The sequence below is a fragment of the Phyllobates terribilis genome, unplaced genomic scaffold (assembly GCF_046119375.1).
Source record: "Phyllobates terribilis strain yellow unplaced genomic scaffold, ASM4611937v1 Scaffold_5__5_contigs__length_657084704, whole genome shotgun sequence".
Taxonomy (NCBI): domain Eukaryota; kingdom Metazoa; phylum Chordata; class Amphibia; order Anura; family Dendrobatidae; genus Phyllobates; species Phyllobates terribilis.
The window spans coordinates 326,192,618-326,209,824 of NW_027362765.1; the positions used below are offsets into that span (position 1 = coordinate 326,192,618).

Genomic DNA, 17,207 nt, shown 5'->3' on the forward strand with positions numbered 1-17,207 from the left:
GTATGCGTTCAGTGTCTACGCATACCGTGATCTCCGGTGCCACAAACTCCTCTTACCTGTAATGGCTCCATGCGTGTTTCTGTCTGGAGCCAGACTGCGCGTTGCGCATATTCAGTCTATCGAGGCTTCAGACAGAGACACGCTTGCAGCGTTAAATTATAGATGATGGGCATGCAGGAACAAGATGTGCTAAATTCATTAAGAGGTATACGACACTTAATGAATTCAGTCCATTTTCTCAGTGGCGTGCACATTTGTGTATCAGTAACTGGAAAAACATTTCAGGTGTAATGTACCCCGTCACTTTTCAGGTGAGTGTTGCCATGCTATACTCAACATGGCTTCTCCCCAGTTCTGCCCACTTTGGCAGAACTTCCCTAAAGTGGTGAGAGAGAATTTTTTTCACAACTTCTTGATGCAGAAAAATTTTGTGACTTTTCAAATTGTTTTACTCTAGATTTCCAGCATAAATACTTAGATGAATTGGGGCCTTTATGTTTATAGTAGGATGAGACAGTTTGTCTAGTTAGCTGCTGGATATTTTTGGAAGTCAGTTAATATAAGCGATATTAAGTCATTCATTAAATTGCATTGTGTGCCTACGTTAACTTCTGTGCCTGGCAGTACAAATAAAATATGATAATAAATTGTATAACAATGCGCTTACCATTATTTGAAACATTTTACAGAAATAATTGAAAGAATAATTGCTATTTGTCTGATACAGAACTTTAAATATTATGCGTCGGAAAATGATCCCATTTTGTTTGCTTTTGTGGAAACCTCTAGGGGGAGCTCAGGAGCTTACTGCAAACTGTTTTATTCATGAGACTGATGTATAATCAATCTGTAGTGTGCTCTTAAGCTCCCCCTAGTGGTGTTTGCAGCAAGACAAAACCTTATTGTTTAATTTTATGGACTAAACAGAAAAATTACATGAACTTAAAAGTTGGACATTTACTTTTAGAAAACCAGCAGCAATATTTCAATGTTAACAAAATTAATAAAATGAAGAAGGAAAAAAAAACACATGAATGCACATTTTTGGAGAAATTCTCTTCATTGTGTAGTTATCCCTCGGGGTGTATAAGGCGGCGGAGAATGTAATTGTGATTGAGGTAAATCTGAAGGAAGTGTTGGAGAGATAAAACCATTCTCTATCACAGATTCCTAAAGAAATGATAAAGAGTTTAATAAGGTACAATAGCGAGCAAACAAATAAATCTATAAATATATCTGACAGTGTAGACATTTTTGTGATCTGTACATCTAGCATAAATGAAAATGGAGCTTAAAAGGGTATTCTCAAGTTCTTAAATTGCTTTAATTAGTCAGACAGCAAGAAAATAAGATATGCAAGTTTGTAATTGTCTTGCTTTTTCTATTTGCTGCTATTCTCCTGCATTTAAAGTGTTTTGTCTTTCAAATTGTACAGCTGGTTTCATGGATCTTGGCCACCAGATCCTAGTTAAGAGTGCACAGTAGTTACCTCTCCCCTTCTCTCTCAGCTCCTGCTGTTGTTATCAATCTTGCAAAATCACCAGCCCCCACCATCCACAGCTCCTACAGCAGTTTTCCTAATCATGGCTCTCACTGTCAGTAGCAGTATGCTTATTTAAATGTCATATTATCTCTATGTGTACATATAGTTAGAACAGTGTAGACTCATAGCAAACCACTCATAGCTGGATGTGTTATAGCAGAACTTCTGTTGAGCTTCAGAGTTCTATTATATAGTTCCTCCAGAACTGTCAGTCAAGGAGAAGTGCCCACATGCCCACCTTACCAGAATCCAAAAAATGAGGAAACTGTAAGGAGACTGCATAGCTCTGAGATATTCAAGGGTCAATTTGAGAATAAACCTTTAAAAATATAATTTTATGCATGAATTATTTGGGTAGTTAAAGCACCACTCCAACCACTAATTGAAGTTCCCTGCGCCTAGTATTATACCCACAAGCCGCCGTTTTCTTTTGCTATTTGTGCCACTTTGGTTGTCTCCTGCAGATTTTGACCAGCTAGGTAGCTCCAGTGTTTGCTGGAAGTCACTACTTACAGGGGTACTTCGGGGAAATAAAAATATATTCTAATGGCTATACCCCGATGTGTGATGTAATGTCCCAGAAGGGAGGGGGAGAACCAAGGAGCAGCTCCAGCATTACACAAAATTAAAGGTACTGTGGTGATGGGACGCAGCACTATTCCTGTTATCCTAATAGTTTATGACAGTATGGTCATTGGAATAATTTTTATCTTCCGGAGTAGCACTTTAATTTAAGTCTATGAAAGACAGAACAAGCCAGACTCGCATAGATTTACATTGAAAGTTTTTGACAGTTACCTCTGACTTTCGGTCAGTCAGAAGTTGCGGTCACAAGATGGCAGATCCAAACTGGAGCAGCTCCGGGAAGAGCTGAAGATGGCACCTGGTAAGTATAAGACTAGGGTCAGGGAACTTATGTTAGTGGCACCCCTCCAGCTCTGAAATAAAAAAAAGCCCTGAAGCGGTGCTTGAAAGGGTTATTCCACCAAAAAAAGGTAGAGATAACATTGTACTTCAATTATACCGAGAAATAATTTTATAGTGCAGAAATTAGATTACGTAGTAGCAGAAGTGTCACTAGCATCAAAGATCTGGAGCTCTGGCTGCAATCTTTCTCCACAGGGCCCAAGATCTCTGGCGAGATCTAGAGCAGGGTGCCAAAAGTGTCCGTCTGATAAGCCGCCGACATTTGTAGGTTTTCAACTTATGAAACATTAGCATATCCATGCAATGCAATGCAATGATGTCTTTGCATTGCCTCTGCAGGCCCGCTATAGAATTCAGAAGAAGAGATGGAAGTTGCATTGCCAGGTATCAGGATTAGCTGAGTAGGCCTGCAGTGTGCACTGTGTCTGCATGCCTGCTATCGAAGTCAAAGGAGGACAGGGAGGCTGCTTTGCGGGGAATCAGTTTTATGTGATAATAAACTTTATTGTTATTTATGTTATACTGCATACAAAGGAAGCTGTGGCAGCCTCTCATACAGCATATAAGGGAAGCTTTGGAGGCCTCTTATACTGCATATAAAGAAGGCTGTGAGGATCATTATACTACATACTGTATATGTATAGAACATACAAAACGGCCCTATGTGTAAGAAAGGCAGAAAAAGACATGGCTGATACCATTGGAACGTACCAGAATCAGCCTAAATATACCAACTCCGAAGAACATGATAAAAAGGAGGAACAAGGAGCAAAATGGTAAAGAGCATTAGAAATTTTAATTTTAATTATAGTGGTAAAGTACAATAAATAAGCATCACATAGATAATATAGTCATAGCATGGAACGACAGAAAAGTGCATACTATACGGAGCACCCAGTACTCATAGGCTCATACCCCCAAGCCATTGCAGTAAGTAAAGGCAAGGAAAAAGGAGAACGAGCACGGTAGGCAAAAGGGAAAGTAAACCAGGAGTGTATACAATGACCGTTTGAGGCAGAAGTCTGCCATAATAACATGTAACCCTGGGGCTCTTCTGTACCACGGTTCACCATCTTCCCAGTGCTCTCCACTCACTCCTTGGTAAGGCAATTGTTATTTACTGACCAGGGTTACATGTTATTATGGCAGACTTCTGCCTCAAACGGTCATTGTATACACTCCTGGTTTACTTTCCCTTTTGCCTACCGTGCTCGCTCCCCTTTTTCCTTGCCTTTACTTACTGCAATGGCTTGGAGGTATGAGCCTATGAGTACTGGGTGCTCCGTATAGTATGCACTTTTCTGTCGTTCCATGCTATGACTATATTATCTATGTGATGCTTATTTATTGTACTTTACCACTATAATTAAAATTAATATTTCTAATGCTCTTTACCATTTTGCTCCTTGTTCCTCCTTTTTATCATACTTTATATGTATGCTGTGGAGACATTATACTACACATAAAGGAGGCTGTGGAGACATCATGCTACATATAAGGGAGACTGTGGGGACATCATACTATATATAGGGAAGTTGTGTGGACTTTATACTACAATAAAAGGGGGGCTGTAGGGGACATCATACTATATAAAGGAGGCTGTGAGGGCATCATACTATATATGGTGGTTATGGGGACTTTATACTTCATTATAGGGAGGCTGGGGGACATTACACTATAAATAGGGGTCAGTGAGGGCTATCATGTTGTATATATGGGTTCTGTGGGGGCCTCATACTATATTTAGGAAGCTGTTGGCATATTATATTGTATATTGGAGCTATGGGGGCATCATATTGTATATATGGAGCTATAGAGATATCATAATTTATATATGGGACTGTGAGACCTCATAGATTGTATAAGCTTAGACTCAAAGTTTAAGACAGAAAATCAGAAATAGTAACAACCATGGTATCAACTGCTGGTTGCAGGTAATGGTGCTTGCCTGAATTCATGTCTTAAACCTTTGAGTCTGAGCAGTCCACACACTGATGAAGGTCTAATACAGACTGAAATGTTTGTGCATTTTTTAGATAGCTATTAAAAATTACAATTATTCATCTCCAATTCACTTGAGTTTCAAGTCTTTGAAATTTATCTTTAACAGGACTGGATCCTACTTGGGCACCTGGGTGGATGAAATGCCATGGTTACCTCATTTGACTATATTGTATGTACTCTTGAACCATAATCACTTATAGTATATGTTCTGCAGGACTGGTATCTTTTCTATGGTGAGGAAAGAAAAACAAAAGCATCAGCACATTGGTGTAGGAGGAATTCTTTTGTAGGTGTGGTGCACGGAAACTCTAGTCCGGTTCCTGGGTAATTTGAGAAGTGACAGACACGGGCAATTCAGCATCCACTAAAAATCAGGTAAGTAAAAGCTGTTCAGTCCTTTAGGAATGAGCATATCAAGGACAAAAATCCATATGCTTCCAATTCTGTACATTTGCGCCAAATAATGCACTCAAAGGACTAATACCTTGATATGCTGATGCCTAAAGGACTGAAAGCGAAATTGAATTAACTGCCTTTCATTAGAAGAAAATGATAGGAAATTGGACTCTCTGTATAAAGGGACAAGCAATGAGGACCAATGGTATCCCTGAGGAAGGAAAACGATTTTTCTGTAACATGTAGGATCTTGATTTAGGCTTTACACTTTTCTGTCACATTGACGTAACTCAAAACAGGATTCGAGATTGAAGTAGTGTTTAAAGAGCACCTCCGGCCGTGATGCGTTGCACTGCCAATCTTTCTAATTGGCACATATCGAATGGAAGTTACCTCCACCCAAACCCAGGATCTTATTGTGCCCTGTGGATATACATCGGACCAGTATCTTACAGAGCCTATTTCCTGATATGAAACTTCAAGAAGGAACAATGTCGGTAACTGGTCTTACATTTCTAAAAAATCCATATGTGCTGATAGTTATTATTGAATCATAACGGTTTTATATACACATTCACATTTTGGTGGTCTACTGTGATATCGTGCTGCAATTGGACATTGAGACAGGAGCACCTAATGATATTTTGTGTATACATTACAAATTAAAACTTCACATTTATTAGAAAATGATTTAAAACTAGGATGTATGTAAAATCATCATAGTCACCCGGTGTCTTTATCAATACTATAATGATTTTACATACCTTCTAATTTTAAATGCTTTTCTAATAAATGTGAAGTTTTAATTTACCTGATTTATTTGTTTGTGCTGGATTCCCATTCTCCTTCACTTCTCATCTATTATTAAATGGTCAATGGTAGCAAGATTGGTCTTTTTGATAGTGTTTTTTATGCTTTTTTATTTAGCAACAGTTTAATCTAATTCAGTCGTTATGTAATAGAAGGTGGATGGGGGTATTATTGTCATTATTAGTCTTTGTATAGTGTATATTATTTTATAGAATTAATGGTCATATTATAATATCATGTACTCACTATGTAGTGGTAATGGTAGTGGACATTGTGTAGCCATATTATTTTGGCTTTGCATAGTAGTAATTTTGGTAATAATGTTTTTTATATAATGTTTTAGGGTTAGCAATGGTGGTGTATTATAATTATGTATGTTTGGATCCTCTTTTAAGTGAAGGGAGGTGGGCGAAGATCGTTAGGTGACACATGAACTTTGTGGCTTGGTCTCCTGATCTTTTAAGACAATAGCAATGCCTCTGCATAGTAGATTTTATCTGTGGAGCACACACCAGTCTGCTTTTCTATATTCACTGGGAGACACAGCATCGTACTCTGTCTCATAGACTTCCTTCTTCAGAATTGGAGCAACAGACCTGACATCTGGAAAGTCTACAAGGCAGAACAAGATGCTTTGTCTCAGTATGGAGCATGGAGGCTCGTGCTGCTATTTAGGGGCAGAATCTTCCATGCATGTTATGTAGATAAAGTATTATTATGCACACTCCTGTAATATAATCATTTGGAAGTGTACTTTAAATACAATAGGATTCCAAAAGATCACAAGATCACAAGAAATGTCATTATTTTTCTGAGTTAGAATGGAGCAGCAGTGTGCATGCGCACCCATTTTTCATTCATTCTCTTGGGAATTTACGCAGAAAAGGAAGTGTGTGTGCTTTTGTCGCTCCATTATAAGAGGGGCACAAGTTCTCTGTTAAGCAGATTTGAGGGCGTCCCAGCAGCCGAACCAATCTAACAGTTATCACCTATGCTATAGATAGGTTATAACGTTTACCTACTTTAATACCCCTTTAAGTCTTACTAATAGAAAAAGAGAAACTACGGCTGCATCCCTATCTATATTTTCCCTAGTGCTATCTATTTAGAGTTTTAGCTACAATGTGCCTGTGAGTTTTTCTGCATACAAATGACCCTCCTCCTGTTTTCATTCATCACATCCCTTTCCTTTACATCCCAATTTTTTTGGTGACTAGCCTAATATTAATTAGAGATAGACTGCATTCAGAAGTAAAACTAGAGGTTTCTGGAAGGTGAGGCAGATCATTTCTCCTAGCTTCAGGGATTTGTGGCACCCTGCTGCGCACAGGTACCACAGGACCCAGGGGGCATGGATGGACTTCTCCACAAGAGGCCCTCATTACATAGAAACACCTCCACCCTTCCACCTCATACCACCAGAGGGAGCCCGTTAGGGATATATATATGGAGGGTGGAGCCAAGCAGTTCAGTCAGTCAGTCAGACAGAGTCAGAGAGTCGGAGAGCATGCTGACGCTGAGAGCAGGAAAGACGCAGCATGTCTACTGCTGTGTTCTGAGGGCCCCGAGTGTGGTCGAAGATGAGGAAGAAGAAGACAGGAGTTGAGGGGGCAGAGGAGCATCATAGGCTCACCCCGAATATACAAACCGGACACCGGGTCTGCGCCTACAGGGTCCTTTATCCCTAGTAGGGATCACCGGCATACCAGGAGGACTACAAGTCCCTGGCCGACCTGAAGCTAAACCCTTAACAGGACCAGGAACCACGAAGGCTCCAGCATTACCAGGGATAGTGGTTGCCAGCAGAAGGTCCTACTACCAAGCGACAGGTGAAGGAACAGCACGACACATAAGCTAGGCCCAGTTGCAGGCTGGCCAGGAGCAAACAGAGAGGCAGACACGGACCAGGAGGCCTTATACCCGCTCACTGGGGAGAAGTCCTGAAGTGCACCCACCCTACTGAGTACCCTCGACCGTACCTGACATTCGCACCAGTAAAGGTATTGAAGCGAATCCCCTGTCTCTGTCAGTTACTCCTGCTGCGCCACCCCACCTGCACTACAAGCCCCAGCATCACCACCTACCAAACTCCACACTGCCCCGGGGGCCCACTCCACCTGTGGGGAGCAGAAACCCCTCAGCTGCCATCCCATCACCCTCCCCGGAGGTCTGCAGCAGCGCTGGTAAACCTTACCAGGTACCACAAGTGGCGTCACAAACTATTTATTTTATTTTTATTTTCTATCCAAGCTCAAATTCCCTTTTTGGTTAACCTCCCTGGGCCACGGACCGGGCCAGCCACTGTGATATATCCCCACCTGCATCCATAGGTCCGGCTGCCGAGTACCCCATTGCCCTGGGGGGCGCGTCAGATTTCTCACCATTGGCTTACCACTAGATTACAATTGTGCCTTAGGCTACATTCATACATCCGTGTGCCATGTCTGTGTGCTGTCCTTTTTTTTCTCAGCAGCACATAGGCCCACAGAGTTTCATGGATCTGTATACAAATTTGTGAAAAAAATGTATCCATGTGTGAAATGTGTGAGATTCAGAGCAGGTCCTATACTGATACTTTTTTTGCCAATCAGAAGTGGCCATTTAATTCTATGAGGATCACACAAACACGGATTTGCTTCTCTTTTTTGCATCCGTGTATCACAGATCTACTGCTTAGTGATACATTGGATTAAAGACGTGACTTTACAGTGGTAGTTTTATTGGCTTAGTGTAAGGTGTGTGAACGCCTGCGCACACTGTGAATTGATCCTTGATAAAAACAGGTGCAGAGTAAAATATGGTATATACCTTGTGATAGAATAATGTTAATGTGTGTTAATGTACTGTAATGAAGTAATATTGGGAAAGAATAGGGTATAAGCATAGGAATAGGATAAGGTTAGCTAGGTACCAGGAGTTCCATATAAGCAGGGGGGCACTGTAGTGTGAGGAATAGGTAGAAATTGTAGTTGTTACGGGGTTTTCCCAGGTGAGAGGGGGAGTGAAGTTATAAATAGAAGGAGTACTTCTTGGTTTAGTCAGATAGGGGTATAGAGTAGAAGAAGTTGTAACGTTCAAGCTTGTGCAGGAGGTATAATTGAGGAAGAGGAGAAGTTAAGTTCAGGGCCTTATGGCTGAAGGTCAACATTAATGCAGAGAGAAGAGAGAACTGAGTAGAAGAAGATTAGGCCAGGAGCCTGAGAAAGTACGAGGAGCACACTAAAGGGTAGGATATACAGTATGCGGACGTCCGCCACTTTGTTCTGAAACAGCAGAATAGTGGGCCAGGGAGCATGAAAACTGTAATGGAAGAGGAAGGCATTACAGAACCTGAGGTAACAGAGAATGCAGGAAGAGCTCAGGATGAACAACAGAACATATGCTGTACTGTATCTGCTATTGAGACTGCTGTATCACAATGTGCTGTGACCAAAACTTAACTGGAAGAGTTAAGTAAAGTTGTTCTGTTGAAAAAGGAAGAAGATTCTGTGCTTAATTGTCTGCCTGCAGCTGAAGTCGGAACCCTGGAGCAGATGGGACCCTCAAGTAAAACCATGAGTGTTATTCAGTACACAGAAACTATAAGACAGACTGAATTGTTTGGCGCCGGGTGTTTGCTGGATCAGAAATGGGTTCTGAGTCATCAGTGTATTCTGTGGTCTCCCATTCTGGTCCAGCCATGGCTGAAGCTGCACAGCATCACCATCTGTCCCAACACCTAGCCAATGCACGAGATGTACAAGTGGTATCTCGTGTATTTGTGCCTAGCAACATGAAGCACAGGTTGCAGAGAGGGACTAGGCTACTGCAGTCTAAGTCTGAGAGGCGCCGCACTGAGCATGCCCGTGACCTGGCGCACCATGATGGGTGGTTTGGCAACCACCTGACCCGGTGACCTGGCACCGCCTGATTGATCCACGGGTGGTGTCACCAATGGTGCGACGGTGGGCCGGGCTTAGTCTTTAAAAGGCCCGCCCACAAACATGGCAGCGCACTCTGATCTTTGAGCATGATGCTGGTGTGTGGACGTCCGTGCTCCACGTGTAGTAGGCTAGCGAAATTAGGCAGGTAGGTTCTCCTTGCAGTCTGGCTCTGTCTGTGGGGGTCGCCTTACACCCCGAGCAGCCTGCAGACTCCTGTGGACCACGTGGAGACACACTCCTCTGTCCGGTAGCACGCCGGCAGAGGGTACGTACCCATCGGCGTGAGTCACACGCATCTTAGCGCCATTCCCTACTGCGTAGCGCCTGTGTCAAAGACAGGGCTATTGCTTCTCCCTCGGTCGCACGTCTCCCTGCGGTTCTTGGAGATTGTGCGAACCGCTGAAGCCCGCTCCGTGTGCTTTAACACGGAGTGGTTTTTCAGTTAAGTAGGTGCTATCCGGGTCGCTCCTTCTCCCGTGCAGTTAAGCAGTTAACGGAGATAGAGTGAACCGCTATACCCTTCCTGTGTGCAGTAACACGGAGGGGTTTAATATTTAAGTTTATTACTTTACTTTCCACCCAGGAAGTGTTCGGCAGCAGTCCTCCAGGCTGCATCGCGGACCCCGGGGTCGGTTGTGTTCTATTTTAATAAAGTTGTCTGCAACCGCCCTCCTAACAGAGCACTATTTATTTTTTGTGGGGAGTCAGGGTGAGGGAGCACAGCAGCAGCTTCTCGCCACAACTACCACCCTGTAACCCTCATAAAATTGGCGTAGTTGGCAGGATGATGATTCCTCATGCTCAGAAAGCAGAGGAGCCCCCAAAACGGCAAAGATTGTGGCCGTTAGAGACACAAAAATGGTGGATGATGGCGCAGAGGTTGGAGAAAGCTCCGCCCATCATGGGCATCCTGTAAGTAAAATGGCGCGAAAATCCGTCAGGCATGGGTGCTAGCCAAAGCCCAGGTTGCAGACCCCTGTGATCAGTGCCCGCCCATCATGGGCACGGCAAAGGATGAAGAAACCCTGCCCGTTAATAATGTTCCCTAAGCTGCAGCAGTAGATTGAAGCTGAACGGGTGGAGCTGCCGGAAGTGACCCCAGCAAGGGACAAGCGAGGTGAAGGAGAAAGACCCCCTGAGAGGACCAGGCCGGAGCCAGGTGTGCAGCAAATGCGAGTGAGAGAACAACCAGACGTCCAGGTGGAAAGGTACCTGTTTCCAGTGGAATGTGACAGTCGACGCTATGGAATCGCCCTCTGCGGTGGGCCAGAATTGGCTGAGCGGAAAAAATGGCTGGCGAAGGCGTAGGAAGAGATGCGGCCAGTGATCCTCTGTACAGCAAAAGCCCCAACAGTTGATGAAGTTCCAGTCAGGGGCCCCGAGACAGATGTCCCTGGCTTCCAGAAGTTCAGCTGTAGGAACATGCAAAAGCGGATGGATATCAGCAGTTGCAGCCCAGCGACGGCAGTTTGCGGCTGAGGCAAGATATCGTGATTCAGTTAGTGAGTCTACTACAGCCTCCCCCAAGAAACTGCCCAGCAAGCATGAAGAACAGGAGGGGAGAACCCACAGGGGTAGTGGAGAAAGCAGCACCAGTACCTCTTCGGCCACCGGCAGCAAGGGGTCCAAGCCAGATGGAGGTGACGGGCACCACTGAGTATGTGTGTCAGGGCACTAGGTCAGCCACCTACGTGGGCAAGAGAATAACCCATGAAATTTAGGTGTAATATGGCAGAGGTAGAAGGTTAAAAATGGTAGCCAGAAGTTGAATGACTGGCCGTGTGCAAGAGTGCGAGTTGCATTCCAGTTGCTAATGTTGTGACTGTTTCGCGTCCCTGAGGGCAGGAGCCCTGAATGGAAGCTGGAAGTATCCGTTATTGGCAAATGCAGCCACAGTGAAAGAGTGCCAAAGATAAAGAGACTGTTCTCTTAAAGGGCAAGGAGCCATGCATGCGCTGAGAGGAATCGGTGCTGGCCAACTGGGCCGGACGTTTTTGGGTGTGTTTGTTTTCCACCTATTTACGCTTCTTGCACATTCCTATGCTGGATTACGGGACTAAAACCCTGATAGTGTTAAATACCCCTTGATAACGGCTAGTGTGCAGCTGCTCTATGGACTGTGCCCTTTTTAACCACTAACAGCCCTTGCTTTTACCGTAATGAGCAGCACATTTGGCTACTTTGAAGAACCTAGAATATAAGACATATTTTCAGTTGTTTCACACTTTTTTGTTAAGTATATAATTCCACATGTGTTAATTCATAGTTTTGATGCCTTCAGTGTGAATGCACAATTTTCAAAGTCATGAAAATACAGAAAAATCTTTAAATGAGAAGGTGTGTCCAAACTTTTGGTCTGTACTGTATATTTTGCATCAGTCAATAAATTAAAGTCATACCTAACTATCAAAGTGTAACATATGTAACTAATGTTGATAATGTGGATTTTATAAGAATGTTTTAATGGTGTCTCTTGGATGTGTGTTTATAGGTATAGCATCCTACCTGTACCGCATGCATGTTTTAGGAGGGAGGCATGTAATGGTGTGTGAACTCCTGCGCACACTCTGCATTGCTCCTTGATAAAACAGGTGCAGAGTAAAATATGGTATATGCCTTGTGATAAAATAATGTAAATGAGTGTTAATGTACTGTAATGAAGTAATATATAGGGGAAGAATAGGGTGTAAGCATAGGAATAGGATAAGGTTAGCTAGGTACCAGGGGTACAGTAGAAGACAGGGGGGTACTGTAGTGTGAGGAATAGATAGAAGTTGTAGTTGTTGGGTCCAGGGGTTTTCCCATTTGGGAGGGGGAGTGAAGTTCTGAATAGAAGGAGTACTTCCTGGTTTAGTCAGATGGGGGAATAGAGTGAAAGAAGTAGCGTGTGCTGTACTGTATCTGCTATTGAAACTGTGACTGCTGTATCACAATGTGCTGTGACCAAAACGGAACTGGAAGAGTTAAGTAAAGTTGTTCTGTTGAAAAAGGGACTAGAGTCTGTGCTTAATTGTCTGCCTGCAGCTAAAGTTGGAACTCTGGAGCAGATGGGACTCTTAAGGAAAACCATGAGTGTTATTCAGTAGACATAAACTATAAGAAAGACTGAACACTATTTATTCTTTGTGGAGAGTCAGGGTGTGGGAGCACAGCAGCAGCCCCTCGCCACAACCACCACCCTGTACCCCTCATATTAGGAACAAAGACACCTCATCCTGAACAAAAACAAAAAACAAATGTAAACACAGAGGCAATGCTGATGCAGATGCAGTTTCTCACGGATGGTAACATTTACACAGATGTGTGAATGAAGCCTAATAGACAGGATTCTGCTTTATTATCTGCACAGAACATAGGGGAAGGGGTTAGCCAGCGAAAACAGTTCCTATAATAAAGAATTAAACAGCAGGGACCATCATAAGTAGGTGTATTGTTCAGAGTTGACTTACCTGAGGATCTTTTCTTGATGAATGGCACAGTGCACATGATCCAAAGATACCAGCAGGAATGGATAAACACAGTAGAGCCACATTTGTACTGATTAGGATATAATAAAATTTAGATTCACTTATCTGCAAATCAAATACAAAATATCAAATTTATTATCTTAATATAAATGTTCTTACACAGTGACTGCCCCTAAAGTGTGTGACTACTTGGCTATATAATTCTGGCTTTACTGGTGCAGCAGCTTTAAATCTAATACTACAAGGCAACATGTTCCACTTGTCGCACAATGAAAAACTGTGTAACCTATCCATTGCTGCTGCGTGACTGTTTTAGAGCTTTGATTTTGCTGTAAAATAATGGCCAAATCTCATGCAGGTCTAACACAAGTCGCACGTGACTTGCATTGACGCCTATTGCAAGTGAGTCATGTGCAACTTGTGACCAGAGGGAAAGAATCCAACACATTTGAAATATTTTGACTTTGTGTTATAGTCGCAAGAGATCGCGGGCCATAATGTGACACCAATGTGACACCATTTAAAAATCAAGAAGTGATGTCGCAATGTGACACTTTGATTCTCATTGTCGCCGTGTAGCCCTAGCCTAAGTGGGAGTCATCAGATACACATCACTTGATAAAAATAACGGATGTCACAGTCGGTCCCCTGCTACTGATATCACTAAATAAATTATGTTTTAAACACAATATACACAGTACATACATAAACCTGCATTCATTATCATTTTGCTGTGTACATCATAAATGCTAAAAATTAGAATCTTACTAATCCCCAGTTTAAAATATTGAAATTTTTTTTAAAAATTAATAAACATATTTGGTATTGCCGCACCCATACAAGTCCGATTTATTAAATTAAAATAATTTATTTCATACAATAAATGTCATAAAGAAAAACAAAGAAAATGCCAAAATTGTGGAGTTTTTTTGTTCATCACACATCCCACAAAAAATGCAATGATATGGTAATTGAAACATCTTATTTACTCCAAAATAAGTACCATTAAAAAGGCGTTTAAATCTCCTCATACTGGCGTGCCAGACCTGGCATGTCACTCTCCACAAGGAGAAACCTTACCCTTTTGCTCCCAAGCTGTTAGTTGGCAGACACACAAAAAAATACACACAAGAAGTAACATGACTCAAACAATTTAAAAATTAAAAAGTTTATGGGAATTGGAAAATTGTGACACAAACCAAATTTTTCTTTTCCAAAGTTTAGAAAATTTTTAAGCCTCTACATTAGTAAAAACACCTTATACATTTGCAGTGATGAGCGAATCTGCCAAAATACGAATCGGACAGTCCTCTTGAATATGGACAAGAAATTCAAATTGCACCGAAGTTCTTTGATGCGAATCGAATGTCCTTTATTATGCTCTGGGATCTGAAGTGGAGTGGGATAAAACAAAAAATACCTGGCTGCTCATCTGCCTTACCACTACAGCCCACCATCCGGGGTTCTGTAAGTCCTCTTCAGTGATCGTAAGCCTTAGATGACACAAGGCAAGTTGACCGATAGATAATCAGTACCTAGTGCGCCACTTGTCGTAACATCACAACGTGACTTAAGATGTCAAAACGTGCGTCACCAAAGGTGCTGACTAGGCCTCACGTGACACGCTTTGTGACATCCTGATTGATAACAATGTGCGTTATGTCATCTGAGACTTACTTGGCACTGGAAGTCCCGGTACCGAATGAAGATGACCCAAGACAGAAAAGCACTGAAGAGGACCCACAGCGCACTGAACGGCAGGCTGCAGCAGCGGTACAGGTGAACAACGAGGTGAGGTTTTTTTTACTGCCCTTTACAATTCAGCAAAGTGGAGGCTGGCCTGCTTCCAATTTGCTGAATTTGCACAAAGCAAATCACAAAAATTTTAGGTTGAGGAAAACATTGTTTAGCTTTGCAGTAATTGTACATACCTGGAGAATCATATTGCCAGATGCTTTTTACTACACAATCAATGCTGTAAAAATGAAACCCCAAAACATTGGTTGTATTGATTTTTTAAAGAATAGAAAAATGAAAAAAAAAGTTATGACTCTTGGAAGAAAAGTAGGTAAAAGTGAAAGTTCAAAAATAAAAATTAGCTACGTCCTTAAGGGGTTGAACTCCCACTGATATGCCATCAATATCTTAAAGGGAATGTAAAATCATAAGATGTCAAAATATTTAAATTTGGTTCTCATTCCATTTTTTTATTGGTGCTGTGGTGTTGTTTTGTTTAATTTTTTTTATTCTGTCTGCGGCTTATATAAAAATATGTGTTTATATAATAAATTATATAACTTTGAAAACTCACCCAATTCTGAGGATACTGAAAAGTCCACAGATTTTCCAGGTCTATTACATTATACACAAGCCCAACAGGACTGATAATGGTTGTTAAAATGTTGAAAATCAATGAGTTTCGGATCTGTAGAGTAAGATATGTTAGTGATGACATAGACATGATCTCTGCATGCTTATCCAGTTAGATACCCATTAGGCTGTGTTCACAATGAGAGTTTGGAGCTAAAAGTCTTCAAAATACTCCTCAAAAACTCAAAACTCCTCAAAAGCTATGAGCTTCCACTCCAAAAGACTCAGTGTGAACATACATCTTTAGAGTTGACTAACATGCATAGAGTGGACTCACATGCAGCAGATTTTGCTGTAGAAGTGACTGTGACTGAAAATCATTTGAATGTTTTGGCAGGAAGCCCATGGATTTCTGCAAGCTTCATTTAAATTAATGAGACTGTCAGAAATGTCTGCTACAAAATTTGTTGTCCATGAATCCATCCTTAGAATTTCTTCTGGCTAATAAAGACATTTATGATGATCATGAAAGTCTTTGCAAATTTGAAACAATCTTCTTATTCAATCAAAGTCACATAATTATATGATATCCAGTTGCATACTGCCAATGGCAGCAGGCCATGCGTCTGCTATGGGGCCCATGAGCCGGGGTAAGTCTGGTGCCCCACACGCCGCCCGTCAACGTACGTTCAACTGGGCAGCGTGGTAATGAAAGTAATGATGAGAGAGGGAGTGTCAGCTGATGCTCCCTCCTCCATCTTTCTTCCTCGGTATCTGACCTCTCGGTGCAGCGGGCGCGATGATGTCACTACATGGCGCCTGCTGCACTGAGATGTGTAGCACTTCAGAATGCTTCCTGCAGAGACAGGAGCAGCAGGGGAACGAGGAAGAGAAGTGAGCATTTTTTTTTAATCAGTGAGAACATTGTGGTGGCCATAATACTGTATGGGTGACTATGGGAAGTGCAGTATACTGTATAGAGGAGTATGAGGAGTTCAGTATACTACAGTGCTGTGTAAATTAATTGGGACAAAGCCAAAAAAAACATATTTTTGAATATTTAATAATAAAATGTTATAATGCACTGTTATATACTAATTTTAGTAAGAAATATGTCCTCCTTTAGCAGATATAAGATTTTCAATGCGTTTTGACATTGATTCTACCAAGTTTTTGCATAAATTCTTCAATTCTTCATCATGGAACCACACTTGTATGGCACTGTTTATCATGCGTTCTTTGGTTGTACAGTCCATTTTGCCAAGACGTCTCTTCACAATGCTCCACAAATTTTCTATAGGATTTAAGTCTGGTGAATTGCCAGGCCAGTCCAGCACTTTTACTTTATTTTCTTCCAGGAATTTCTTCACACACTTAGAGTTGTGGCATGGAGAAAAAGTACACTAAACCACTCCTCACAGAAACAAGCTCTCAACTGAAGCTGAGGGGGCAGCTAGCTGTTATTTTCTGACTAAAACCAGTCAAACCACATTTTGTTACTCACGGTTGTACACTCACACCTGTTCAAAGCAGTTAAAACTGGTTTGAATCACTGACTGGTAACCAACTTACGATTTTACTTAAAAAATGCTTTGTCCCAATTAATTTGCACAGCACTGTATATGGAGGACTATTAGGGAGTGCATTATACTGTATAGAGGACTATGGGGAGTGCGTTACACTATATTGAGGACTATGGGTAGTTCATTATACTATGTGGCAGACTATGGGTAGTTCATTATACTATATGGAGGACTATGGAGTGAATTATAGTATATGGAGGACTATAGAGTGCATTATACTATATGGAGAACTATTGAGTGCATT

General features: G+C 41.8%; 1 protein-coding gene across 2 annotated transcripts in view; it reads right to left on the reverse strand.

Moving 5' to 3' along the window:
• Positions 1-942: 942 nt before the first annotated feature.
• Positions 943-17,207, reverse strand: part of LOC141273144 (high affinity immunoglobulin epsilon receptor subunit beta-like) — a 98,472-nt gene continuing 82,207 nt past the window's right edge. For both annotated transcript variants that reach the window (XM_073684583.1, XM_073684584.1), the window contains exons 5-7: positions 15,382-15,495; positions 13,053-13,175; positions 943-1,170 (exon numbers count right to left, since the gene is read on the reverse strand). In XM_073684583.1, the coding sequence (XP_073540684.1) occupies positions 1,060-1,170; positions 13,053-13,175; positions 15,382-15,495 (348 nt within the window). In that variant the 3' untranslated portion in view covers positions 943-1,059. The remainder of the gene's footprint in view (positions 1,171-13,052; positions 13,176-15,381; positions 15,496-17,207) is intronic.